The sequence below is a fragment of the Haplochromis burtoni genome, unplaced genomic scaffold (assembly GCF_018398535.1).
Source record: "Haplochromis burtoni strain Fernald_Lab_line unplaced genomic scaffold, NCSU_Asbu1 Contig_41, whole genome shotgun sequence".
NCBI classification, from domain to species: Eukaryota; Metazoa; Chordata; class Actinopteri; order Cichliformes; family Cichlidae; genus Haplochromis; species Haplochromis burtoni.
In genome coordinates, this window is record NW_024582402.1 from 2,359,800 (window position 1) to 2,373,517 (window position 13,718).

The 13,718-nt window shown below is 39.7% G+C and overlaps 1 protein-coding gene across 1 annotated transcript; it reads right to left on the bottom strand.

The window, feature by feature from the left end:
• Positions 1-262: 262 nt before the first annotated feature.
• fndc7a (fibronectin type III domain containing 7a) lies at positions 263-8,739 on the bottom strand. Its single transcript, XM_005920464.3, has 14 exons — positions 8,456-8,739; positions 7,955-7,973; positions 7,591-7,848; positions 6,021-6,281; positions 5,111-5,368; positions 4,758-5,009; positions 3,821-4,075; positions 3,431-3,688; positions 2,658-2,915; positions 2,092-2,346; positions 1,700-1,963; positions 1,572-1,601; positions 1,192-1,228; positions 263-979 (listed from the first exon to the last, which is right to left on the bottom strand). The coding sequence occupies exons 1-13, from the start codon at positions 8,510-8,512 to the stop codon at positions 1,197-1,199; spliced, it is 2,457 nt and encodes an 818-aa protein (XP_005920526.1). The 5' UTR covers positions 8,513-8,739; the 3' UTR covers positions 263-979; positions 1,192-1,196.
• Positions 8,740-13,718: the final 4,979 nt, after the last annotated feature.

Below are 13,718 nucleotides of genomic sequence, written 5' to 3' on the forward strand. Positions count from 1 at the left end.
AGCAGGATCTTTAGTCAGCTAAAATGCAGTCACAATGAGACCACAGACAGACAGATATACAACTTTTAAGTAATATCTTAGTGGAAGATCAATTTCAGGATCTTACCGTGATTATTTTCAGGAAAATCTTGGGTGTAATTTCAATTTAATTTCAGTTTTATCCGTAACAAATCACAACAGCAGTTGCTTCGAGGTGCCTTATATTGTGAGGTAAAGACCCTAGAAAAGCTCCAACAATCAGACAAATCAAACAAATAATTTAAATACTGACAGACTGACTTTACACAGCGTTGTGATGCAGAACAATTTGCTTTATTTTTTTTTCATCTGTCATCTGGGAGAAAACAAATCCAATGAAAGCTGGTGTGACATTCAATATTTCTCTGGCAATATGATCAGATGAGTCATCCACAGACTCCATGAGACGGATCCCTGTTGCCCCACGTTCAAGCTTCACAACTGGGAGACATCAAACTGAAGCCATATGGAGGTCCTCTACTTGGAGAAGTCCTAATATACTGTTTTAAAATTTGAATGATTACTGCTATGACACTTTTAAGTCGGGCCTCAGCATAATGTTTCAAGCTTTGTTTCTTTTCCATATTTAATAGTCATCATTTCTTGTTTTTTTCACAGTGTAACTTCTAACTGAAACAGGACACATGAAACATGAGGAGTCGAGGAGCCAATAGTAAAACACTTCTTCTTTTTTTTTTTAAATGCAGCAAAATTTTAAAATAATATATCTTAATAGCGCTCAGTAAATGCTCACATAATTTTTTTTCCCTGTTTTTCAAGTTCGTTTATCTTTGGATTTAATATTTATTTTTAAGCTTATTAGTTAACAGATATTCATTTTATTGGATATTAATTATTATCAGACTCAGTGTCATCGTGGTATACAGAGTCTTCACAGTTATCACTGGTGTAAACATCGGCCTCTGTCCTTTTTGCTGTGTTGGTGGTCGGGGTGTTCACACTGGGAGAAAAAGGCAGGAGAAGTTCATCTTAGTAAAAACAAGAATCCTTTGTGGAACATTATACTCTAGAAATCACACTACAGCTATAGCGTACGGAGTCTGAGGCTATTTTACAGCCACTCGTAACAGACACAATAACATGGGCGTGTCATCATCTCCAGGTTTCCAAGATGTGATGTGAACAACGTTGAATGAGAAACAACAAACTCACCACAGTTAATTCACACTTCGTCTCGCACGAGAAATTACTGAGGAAAGAAAGAGACAGCATTTTAACAATAGCTCAAAGCCAAAGAGGAAACAGCTAGCAAAATGTAAATAGTTTTTTTATGGTTGTGTTTTTAAACAATGATATTCAGAAGTAACACCTCATGAACAAAATATATTAATATAGAAACAAACTTTTAAATGACATAGTTGGATTCTACCTAAAGATGGAGTCAGTAGATGTTTCTCTCTTTTTTCTGTCTTTATGCTAAACAATGAGACTTCTGGCTTTAGCCAATGAAATTCTTTTTGAGTGGTAGAAACAAACTAAAAGATATAATCAGTGTGTAACTATCATTGTTTTAGGTATAAGATGATACGTACCCATGCCAGCGTTACTTCCAGGGCAGGGAACTAAGGATAAATGAAAAGTGTAAAAGCAGCTGTTAGAATCGACTCATTATACAAATTTAAAAATCAGAGTAAATACGCTCCTTGAATTTTGTTCCCACCTGAGTACGTCCTGGGCTGGCAGAAGGTGACTTTGCTCCCGTACTTTTCCACAGGTGCCGCCACCACTGTGTAGACATCCCCACATGTTTCCTCCTGGATGTCACAGTACATGCTGCCTGCAGCTGCCATACAGGTGTAGTTTGCTCCGGTGCCATACAGCTCCACTGTGTGATTATAGATCTGAGGGCCGAGCGAACGCCAGTATACCCTCAGGGTGTTGTTGGTCCTGCGATAGAGCTTGACGCCCGTTGGACAGCAGGCACCTGTAAAAGAGTGAGTGTAGAGTTGTGCTTTTGTAAAAAAAATCTTTTTTGACAGTGTGAAGATTTTTACTTTTCCCTCCATTAGATGTAAAAATATTACAAATGTGTTTGTATTTATCGATCCTCACTGGAAGAGAATCCACGATATTTGCACTCTGACTTCTGTCCTGTGCTGCTGATTGCTTCCAGGTTGACGCTGTAGTTGGTTCCACAGGTGATGCACCCCATCAGGCAGTGGGTGTCTAGAGTGTGGCATTTGGCATACCCTCGTGGTGATGTCAGGGAGGTAATGAATGAGCGAGCTCCAGTGCTAGGTGACCAGGTCACATTGGTCATAGCCTGGGTGACCTGGGTCACGTTCACAGACATGGGGCAGCAAGGGCCTTAAGGGAAGAATACAGAACAGATTTAAGTATTGGAGGATTTTTAGATTCCTAGATTCAGTACATGTCATGCTTCCTCATGAGAAGCATCCACATTGGTGTTTTGCGTATAAATTTGAGAACTAATTCATTTCATTTAATGAATGACAAAAGCTTTTGGCAGATGTCTAACTGTTGATAACCTTAAAAGCAGAGATCAGCTTTAGCTCGATGCAACTTTAGCATATGGCTCAAATTAAAGTTGCTGTTTGGTGGACCAATTGTACATTTTGTTGTGGGGTTTAACAGCGTAACCAATCAGACTGTCATACCTGTTTCCAAAGTTTTACTGAATCCTGGCAGACTTTTCCCCACAGCTGTTGTGGCCACTGCTGTAACCTCGTAGACCGAGCCGCAGGGCAGTTGCGTGAGCACACAGGAGCTGTTCGTCGACTGGCAGCTTTGTCTGTCATAGCGTCCAGTGGCAGTGATGGTATAATTCGTGTTGGGGGTGTTGGGTGTGGTGAAGAGGATTCTGTATGTGGAACTGTTGGTCTGAGTCATATTCAGGATCTCTGGAGTGCAGGGAGCTGCAGCAAGACACACATAAAAGAGTTGGTCACTTCAAAATTACAGAGATACAAATACAGAGTGAAACATTACTGCAAAAGAAGAAATAGAAAGTTTGGAAAATTTACTGATTCATACTCGTAATTCTGTTCACATTTGTAGATAAAATGTGAAGCAACTGGTATTTTCTAGTAGCTTAGCTAAATAAAAACCAGAACCATAGGAAGAAAACTTGCCCCATATCAAGAGAAGAGAAGAGAAGAGAAGAGAAGAGAAGAGAAGAGAAGAGAAGAGAAGAGAAGAGAAGAGAAGAGAAGAGAAGAGAAGAGAAGAGAAGAGGCTTTCTCCTGGTGACCCTTCTACACAAACAATACTTGTTCAGTCTTTTTCAAATTGTGCTGTGATAAAGTGTAACTTTTAACATGCTTTGGAGTTGTTTAGCTTCACTGAGCGATGCACAGTCTGAGCTTCAGATGAATTTGCACACAATTTGTGTGTGTTTCATAAAACAGTCACTCTTCAGTGTTTAAATTACCTGTCTCATGCGTTTGCGGCTTGCAGGTGCGGTTGCATCCTCGTAAATCGCTGCAAGGTGTCACAGTCACAGAATAAGCTGTGTTGCAACTCAAATCTGAGAGCGCGCACACCGGTGCTGTGTCGTTGCAGTGGATGACGTCTTTAGTCTGTGCTGCTGTCGTCTCATACAGTTCAGCTCCTTTGACTGGTGTCCACATGACTTCCAGGGTCTCCGTAGAAACCAGCTTTATCATAACATCCAGTGGGCAACAAGGGACTGAGGAGGAGGCGGAGAGAAGAAACTAATTAAAAATAATTTAAAAAACAGGCAAATAACCACACACAGCCAACTGTGAGTTTCTCTTAGTTTGGTCATAAAACTGCTGTAGCTTTTGTGTGAAAGTCATACTGGTAGTGTAGTTGCGGACATGTCCATAAGGGCTGGAGCCGGCCTGGTTGTAGGGGAATACGGTAGTGAGGTAGGTGTAGCCACACATGCAGGAAAATGGGCAGGTGGTTAAACTGGTGTTACAGAACGTCTCCATTCCATCATCCCGCTTTATGAACGCCATGTAGTACTCCACCAGTGGCACTCCGTCCCACATCACGGAGCAGTTACCTGCTCTGGGCTCCTCCACCCAGATGTTCTCTGGCGGACATGGGTCTGTCAGAGAGAGACAATGGTCCTCAATGGTCCTTGAGTAATAACAGTAATGGACTTCACATGTCAAAGACTCCATGTGATAATTTGTCAAATATGCTCATTGGTTTTCATTAGGAGAGCTTGATGATCTGGTCACATCTGTAAAAGGCTTGCGGCTAACAGCTAAATGAATTCAAGATTATTCTTTTTTTCACTAAATTCACAAAGATTTAGCACAGGTCAGCTGATCACAGCCTGAACACTAAATCTGGAGCAACAGAAATTATTGTGTTTTCCTTTGTCACAAAAAAGTTCCAGTTGCAATTTTAGTCAGCTTGAAGCTGGTTCAAAAACTGAGCCAATCCCCATGGACTCCCATGATAAAATGTTTAGTTTTACAGCAGAGCACAGGGTGCTTAAAAGAACAACAACAACAACAAATCTAAAAAACAGCTAATTTAGTTCTTCGTGACGTTAATAGATCTTCTTTTAAGGTATAAATTTGCATTCACAGATAGTGTAGTTCATTTGAGAACAATGGGCTTCGCTTGAGCTAATTACAACCAAGAGCAGGATTTCTCAATATTGAAATTCTAGTATTTTATTTCAATGCTACTGAGAGCTAATTTCAAAAGTTTTGAGAGTGCTTTAAATGAATAATAGTATAAGAAAAACAACCATACATTACGAATGATATACCCACATGTTATGTAGTTAGCCGGTTCTGAGGGGCTGCTGGGTCCAGCATCGTTATAGGCTATGACATAGACTGAGTGGTTTTGTCCACAATCTGCAGGATTAATGTAACAGTAACTGTTTTCTGTGGAACAGTTTTGGCCATTAGAGGTCCAGACTAAGTAGAGATTAGCACCCCTCACTTGTGACCAGAATACAGCAATCCCAAGAGCCCGTCCTGGAGTCACCTGAACATGAGTCACATCTGGGCTCTGAGGACCTGGAAATGAAGCCACAATGAAATCAATAACAGCAGTCATGACTGGTCCTCTGGTACGGGTTCAAATGTTTATCAGCCTAATTTTTGAGAAGGTTTCTTACGTGTGATTTGACAGACAGTGACATCATCACCAGTGCGACCCTCAGAGTCCCATGCTGTGCCCTTAATACAGTATGTAGTTCCTGGTTCAAGGTTATCAAACTTCACCGTGGTGTCAGTGGTGTTGAGTTTGAGGCGGGTGTTGGATCCCTCTCTGATGATGACCAGTGTGTAGAGGACGGCGTCCTTCACTGGGTCCCAGGTCACAAGGATGGTGCCATTGGTAGGAGAGGATGTGTTCAAGTTGGGAGCCATTACAACTGCAGATGTGATCAGGGGGAGAATGAAGAGTTAATGGGATTAATGGGGAATAAAAACAAACAAACCTACAAAGAGACCTTACTTCTCCTCTCCTTGTTCCCATTTCTTTATAAGATATGAAATAGAAACTACTTTCCTGTGATCCTGTTACATTCAGTTACCCTTCAGGATGCGAGACAACCTAGTTCTCATGGTTTCTCTTTTCACTTATGAAACCACCATGGAGCAGCGAGTGGATACAGTTTCCACCCTCGTGCTAGTTGCAACGACTTGGGCACCCATGACAATGGGCGGTGAAATGGTAAGCCACTATTGTCAGTGGAGTGAGATAACAAGTTATTGTTCTAAGGAGGAACAGAAACCTGTGTTTCACTCTTTATAGGCTGATTACCATCTTTACGGTAAAGTGGAACTAGAAGATAGTTATAAGTGCACTGTCAGTCACACCCGACTTGGCCCTCTCAGAATCAGCTGATGCTTTTGTACTGACGGCATCCAAATTTTTACTTTCATATTATTAAAATTTCTGAGTTACATGACCTCAAGGTACAACATTTCACTGCTGAAAATTATATTTAACTTATGCTTTTAATTTACATGGAACAGTCTGATTATTTCTTCTAATTTAGCTCGTTTCAGATATTGACGTACCTGTCCTGGCCTCTGTGGGGTAGGATGGCTGGCTTCTCCCGCCTAAGTTGACGGACATGACGCTGAGGACGTAGTCTGTGTATGGCTGGAGCTCCACCATGGTACCTGGAGAGCTGCTCACAGTGCTCTCCTTGAAGAAATCACCTGTCTTTGACTCTGCCCTCAGGATGTAGCTGGTCGCCCCAGATACCTCTTTGAACTCAACAGTGATGCTGTCGCTGTTTTTGGAGTAGGCTTGCCCAATGCTGGGTACATCAGGGGCTAAGGAGCAGATGGTAGATGTCAGTCAGATAGATTCCAAAATAAAAGCTTTTCTATTTATAAGAGAAGTACAATGTATCACTGAAATACAAAACAAACAAACAAACAAACAAAAAACATCTTTTGGGTTATTATCTCAGAATTTCTACATACTAACATATATTTCTTAAAAAATAACTCAAATTTGAGAAACTAACTTCAAATTTCAAGTTCCAAATAAGAATTTTGAGACAATAATCCAAACTATAGATTTATTGATGACGACATGTTTTTCTTTTTCAGAAGCAAAAACAATTTTCCATAACAACTCCTGTAAGAATGCCATCTACAATGTTATAGATGCAGCAGTTGACCACCACTACCAAATTTAAGTGCAGTTCTCAATAAAGTCTCCTTTTTACATTATAGTTTACTACATGTAAAAAAATAAACATTTACATTCTTACATTTATACATATTTATTCACATGTTACTGACAATTTGCACACTAAGATTTTATTTGAAAATTCTGAAATGACTGCATAGGGATACAGTTTATTATTTCCTCACATTTTCAGAAAAGCCTCTTGAGGCCTGAGCGCTTGGTTGGAGTGGGTTTCAAATATCTTTTTGATATTCGAGGTTAGTTGAGTCCAATAAATATAAAACTTATTTCTATACTAAAAGCCAAAATGTAATGTCTTCAAATGAGAATACGGCGTCTCAGGAGGATAACAAAAACGATTGTGTTGTCTATGGAAATCTTGGAAAATGTGCAGCATAATTTGAAACGGCTGAAAGAGTTGTCTGAAATGTTTTTCTGGCTGTTCCATGTAACAAAGAGTGATGATATAAAAAAAAGAGAAAAACAGCAGAAAAAATGTAACAAGAACATTTTCACTTTTAATTAAACCATGTTTGACCAAAGTGTTTTGGGTATTTCATAACTATTAAATAGAGCTATTTAACAACAACACAGCACAAGTAAACTATCTCATTAATATATGCACTAAAATAAATAGATACTTTTGTTAATTTATAATGCAAATTTTTTTAATTACATTTAAATTTTCCACGTATTTTTTTTTTTACACAGATACACTGTAAAACATTACACTGACTGATACATTTCATTCTAGTCAAATGAAATGTACTTTATTGTTGGTGTGTAATCAGTTGATGACAAGAACATTTTCCTTAATTTCTCACTATATGAATAAATAAACCTTTGATTTTCTATATTTTAAGTTTTACGTTACTCAAAATTATTGCTTCGTGTTTATTTATCAATAAAGGTTTGCCCCTTTCTGTTTTTTCTGATGTTACCAACCTGTCGTCTCCTCAGTCTTTGCACTGCTGAGCACCCTGAGATTATTGTCCATAGCTTCTAACTGCATGGTGTACACCGTGTTTGGTGACAGGGAGTTAACTGAGCCCATGACTGTGTTGCCACCGAACTGAGCAAAGACGGGTCTTTCCGGGGAGTTCTTGGGGGTTGCTGTGATCTTGTAGGAGCTGGCACCAGTGTGGCCGCTCCACTGCACTGTCATGCTCTTTGATGTCACCGTGAACACTGACAACCTGATGTCTGAAGAAGATAAAGCAGAAAGTGTGATTAAAGGGGAATGTGATTAATTTACATCTTAAAGTATCTTAACTATTAAGTATCTGAAATATGAAAGAAGCTCTGTTACCATTTTGAGCCATGCATATCTGAAAGTGAGAAAAAAAGTCAGTTTAATGAATGAAACAATGAATGATCTTGTTAATGAAAGTCAGGAAATACAGTCAATTAAAGACAAGGGTATCCTTCCAAAGATAGTAAGCTTCTGCTATTCCACATTATATCCTGAGGCAAATTATGCCCTGTATCACATTCTCAGAGCATGAGAGGCAGCAGGCTGCACATTACCTTCACTCAACACAGATTTCAGGACTGGTCAGTGCAGGTATTTCTTTCAGGTCGGAATGAATTTGTCTATTGAGGTACGGCTGGGCACGCCGCTCGCACTTGTTGAAAGCCGTGATACTCAAAAGGGCCTGTGTTCATATGTCTCAAACGTCCTCTACTCCCTGCACTCTATCTGGATTTATGCAGCATGCACAATATCAAAACATTTTACCTTTGATGTGGAAAACACTGTAAATTACTTTGGTTTAAATTAACGCTGAATGAGAAAATAAGAACATCTTACCCCACTGAAGGTCAATAAAAACAAAAGCTTCAGCATCTTTAACTGCAACGTCCCCATGCCCTCAGTGTTTTTCTGCTATCCACTGCCTCGAGGTGAGATGCTGTTTCTCAAACTGATTTTAGGGAAGCAACTTGGTCTTAAATTTTTTACTTTCTTCTCTTTCTTCTACCTTCCTCTCTCTCCAACATGAAATGACAGGTGTGTTATTGTTTCAGCAAATACCAAAGAGCCCACAGGCTGTAACTCCTCCCCTCAGGGGTGTCTGTCTGTCTCTTGCCTATCAGACCTAGACAAGGAAGCTCACCTTTGTTAGATGACAATGTTGATGATAACACTTGTATAACAAATGAATGTTCATCTTTTCTAGTCTTTATGACGTGAATTAAAAAAATAAGCACAATACTTTCCTGTATTACTGAAGATCTTACTTTTCCCTGTGAGGACAAAAGAAGGTTACACTATATCATATTCCACTGAGGCGTGGCGTGCTCTTTTGTGGGAACTGACCTCAAACTTTTAATTTAGGACAACATGTCTTATCATTGATTCCGAGTACAACTGAATGCATAATCTGATATGATTTGCATTCACATTTTTCTTTTCTTATTTAGTAACATTTTTGGTCAACTTATTTGTTAAGGTAAAAAAAATTGATATACAGTCCACCCAATATAAAAGTGCTCGCAACAAAACTCCACTTTTCTCTACCTCAACCCGTCAATTTAAAAGACCATTTCTGACCTGAATAAAAAGCACATAAAAACCCTACTCCAAATGTGATCAGCATATCGGCTGAGAGACATGTCTGGGGCTGGGGAGAACATACGTGAATGCATATGACAGACGGGGAAACACAAGGACGGAACTGCATGATTGGGATCCGGGGAACAAGGAAGATGGGGAGAGGGGAAGATGTAAACACAGATGACACAACAGATACATACTGGCGAGACATAAGAGGAACATAATAGACAAGAAACTAATCTGGGGATAAAAGGGAACTGCAGAGTATGGAAAGAATAAACTCATGACTACTTAATGGAACCTAAATCATCATTATGATACAAAAAACACTCCCTTGGACTTGAATTTCTTTGAACTGTTCATTTTGCCGGCTGGAATGATTGTAAAGCATACATACTTGATTTGAATTTCTCTGATTCCCGCAAGGTCAAAAATGCATATTTAGGCTTAAATATATATATCCACCCCCACTGATATTTTGTTAAACGTCCCTTGCAAGTTGCACTTCGACCCGATGATTTTGGTTGCCATAAAAAAAACTTCTGGCATAATTCTGGCCAGATATTCAACCACTCTTTTTGGCAGAGTGGAGTTGAGTTTTAAAAGCAGTTCACAATTTTTCCGCCCGTTCCAGATCAGGGCTTTGGTGGTTCCTGAGTTGTTCCATCTGAACCAAATACGTCTCGTCTGAGGGTGGCAGTTTGGGTCATTCCAGGCCTTAGCAAAGTGGTGACACATCTGATCAACTTATGCTTAAGAAAAATTATTTGAGGTAATGAGCCTGGAATCTGCAGTTGTTTAAAAATGGCTCCAAGAGAGATCTTCCTAACTCAATCTTCAATTCTCCTTAAATCGACACTTAATTCATTTGGGTTTTCCCATTGTTCAGAGCAACTGGTCAATTCACTAAGTACCGTCAAACAAATAATTTTATGCTGGCAAAAAGAAACTAACAGTCCTAGTAAACCATGATTACTTATAAAAAACTTAACAGGCCTTGGCCTTGTCAAGTTAAAAGACACCATTTAACCTTCAGAGCCACTATTAACATCGAGTGTATGTATTTCAACCTGTAAGGATACTTTTGACCTTGTGCAGTTTAGAGAAAATCCAAAGTATATTCAAATGTACAACAAATTCTTACTTTTAAAGTCAATAAAGATGGGTTCAAAGAAATCATTAAAAGCCTAAGATTGCCATGAAATTCATGCCCATGATAAGTATTTGCAAACTTGTCTATGGAGCATGGAAAGAAAAGCGTCTGGACTTCTTTAAGTTTCCTTGAAGATGTTTCAACTCTCATCTGAAAAGCTTCTTCAGTTCTAAGAGTAATTGGTGGAGAGTCCCAAATTTTAAGTCTTATGGAGTGTTGCAAACTTCTGATTATAAACATTCAACTTAGTTTCTCTCCTTATATTCAATTTGAACACTTATGCCCCACCTCTGCAGCCCACCAGGAAAGCTTGCCCCATAGTTTGGTAACCAGTGGTCTGTCTACACCAGCCAACTTCCCCTACTTTGGGAACAACAGTTCAGGAATGTTGCTTGGACACTTCTTTTTCTATAATTACGTCCAGAACAACAACGAAATTCAATATCTCAAAACAACAAAAACTGGCACAGTCTGGCACCAGCGGGCTGTAGCAGTGACAGGAAAAGAAGCACAAAGCTGTCTAATAGAAACTACAAGTAACAAGAGACAGTTTCTGTAGCACCTACAAGCCAGCAGCAATGGGCAGTAACACTGTCAGATGAGCACAATAAGGAAAAGGACAAAAGTTGATTTGAACTAAAGACAGGTTTTGTCCTGAAAAACAATATGACCTGACACAGATTAGATGTGCCTCCTTTTCCATGTTGGTGTGCATCCTTCTTGGGAAGAAAGTGAAATAATAGAAGCAATACCAGGGTGTTCAGTAACACATAGCATTGTGAAAAGATCAAGTTTACATTTATTGCTCCATCTCATAAGAGACATTGTACTGTATTATTAATGATGGCTTCACTATGGGATCACACGGTGTCTTACAGTCATATTTGAACACATTTTGGGCACTAGTGAGAATATAAACGTTATTCATCCACATAAATTTTTGCTGATGTTTTAGTTTTTTCTTTTATTTATTCAGTTTTGTTTAACTCACAGGTAAGATTTGAAGGTTTTACTCTGAGACTGAAGTGATCTCTCTTTTTTCTGTTTAAAACAACACAAAAAATAAACTCATCGGGTATCCTATGAACTGGCAAATGGATGAAGGATGAACTCCTGGTGTTTCCTTCCACCTAGTGGTTGCATGTGGTGCAGTTTCCTTTGTAGTTGAGCCATAGCCAGATCTGTAGATAGCCTCCTGGCCATGCAGTCAGTGGTTGACTTTATGTTGTGAACTAGGTATTCCACTATTTCACTAGAGAAATACGTGTTTTATTTTACAAGTGAGGCTGTTTTTTTTTTAATGTGGTAGAAGTCTGCTGCGAGGACCAAGCGGTGCCATCTAAGGACTGGATGCCACTGGACGTGCCTAGAAAGGACACTCTCAATCTGAAGGCCACCTGTTTCCTTGGAGGGTGGTAGGATACAACGATTTGCAATTTTTTTTTAAGGATTAACGTTTTTACTGAGATCTCAGGACACTTTATGTTGCTACTTTTTTTTTCCTTTTTGGGTCAGATCTGATTCCACTTAACACAAAAACTGATGCATCTAAAAGCAAAACTGTGACTAAAGACAATTCAGATAACTTGAACACTTACCAAATACTGAATGTGAAGTGCACTGAACTGAAATGGACGGCCTACCTAATATATTTATGGACACTTGAAGTGATATATTGGACATTGTTGAAGATTACATGTTGAAATGATTTAAATGTTGTTCATGTCTATGTTTTTGGACCATTTAAATGTTGAATACACTCAAATCACTTTTTTCCTTTAAGTTGTTGTCAGTGTCTCATTCTGAGTGGAGGGTTTTTCCTTCTTTAAGTTGAGTTACCACTGCCAGTCTCCTTACGATCCTAACCGAACCCAACAAGAGGAGATTCTCAGATATTTGTTTTTACTTGACTTTGGATGACAGATTACTGTGGATTTGACTGATTTTGACTACTCAGTTAAAACAGGTGACAGAAACAGTTAAAAAGGGTGACAGAAACATGACATCTAGGCTGCGCCTAGAAATTCTGTCCATAAAAATTACGAGCAGAATTGGTGACAAAGGGCAGCCCTGGTGGAGCCCATTACCCACCGGGAATGACTCAGACTTATTCCTCGCTATGTGGACCAAGTTCTTGCTGTATAAGGATTGAATGGCCTGTAGCTATGGTCCAGATACCCCATACTCCTGATGCACGTCCCACAGGACACTCTAAGGGACATGGTTGAATGCCTTCGCCAAGTCCACAAAACACATGAAGACTGGTTGGGCAAACTCCCATGCACCCTCAGGTATCCTTGAGAGGATAATGAGCTGCTCCACAACCAGGACGAAAACCACATTGTTCCTCCTGTATCTGAGGTTTGACTAACGGATGGACTCTGCTTTTCAGCACCCTTGCATAGACTTTCCCAGGGAGGCTGAGGAGTCACTGTCATTGCCCACATGAGCTTTGAAGTCTCCCAGTAAGTTAACAGAGTCCCCAGGTGGAGCATCCCGCCCAGGGACTCCAAGAAGGCTGGGTACTGTGAACTGTCATTTGGTGCATAAACGCAGATGACAGTCAGGACGCAAGGAACAAACCCACTTTTGAACTGCTCTTTGTCTGGCCCCTTACTCAGGACCAATTTGCCATGGGAGCCCCAGACAACATAGCCCCTGGGATCCCTGACACACAAACTGCTCCACCACAATAAGATAGCTATTCGCTGAGGGGATCAAATAAATTCACAGCACAAATTCCTGTTATCATTATGCAAGGGCACATGAATGTAGTTTGTTGTAGCTGCCATATAGTGCCTCAAATGGCCTGTCTGGGTAAATTAAAAAAAAAAAAAAATCAAAAAGAAGACAGAGAACCTGCCTTGCTCTCAATAAAATCCTGCAGCTAGTCTAACCTCTCTAGCCACTCTTAGCTCTCACCCAAGCCCTGGTGGAAAACATGGCTGGGTGATGGTCAGGAGGAAGTCCTAAACAGAAGCCTCCCGTACAGCAACAACCTCTTCAGGTCCCATCGTCTTTCCACAGTGTGAAACCCATCCACTGAGGAGAATACTCTGGTAATTAACGATTCTGTTTTGAGACATGCGAGACACCAGCAACAATAGTGAATTATCTTCCATGGGCCAGACACTGAAGGAACCCTGAAACTATTAGCTAAAAATAAATGTGAATTACCTAAATTATAGTTCACTTTCAATAAAATTATGTTACCTTATGTTGGAGATGAAAATTAATATTAAATCTGTGTGCAATCTTGCCAAAACAAAGTTTTCTTTCATCCAACATGTTTACCCAAACGGCATCATTAAACTGCTGGTTTTCTGAGTGGTGTCCTAAAAACTATGTGGACTTCATAGATAATTG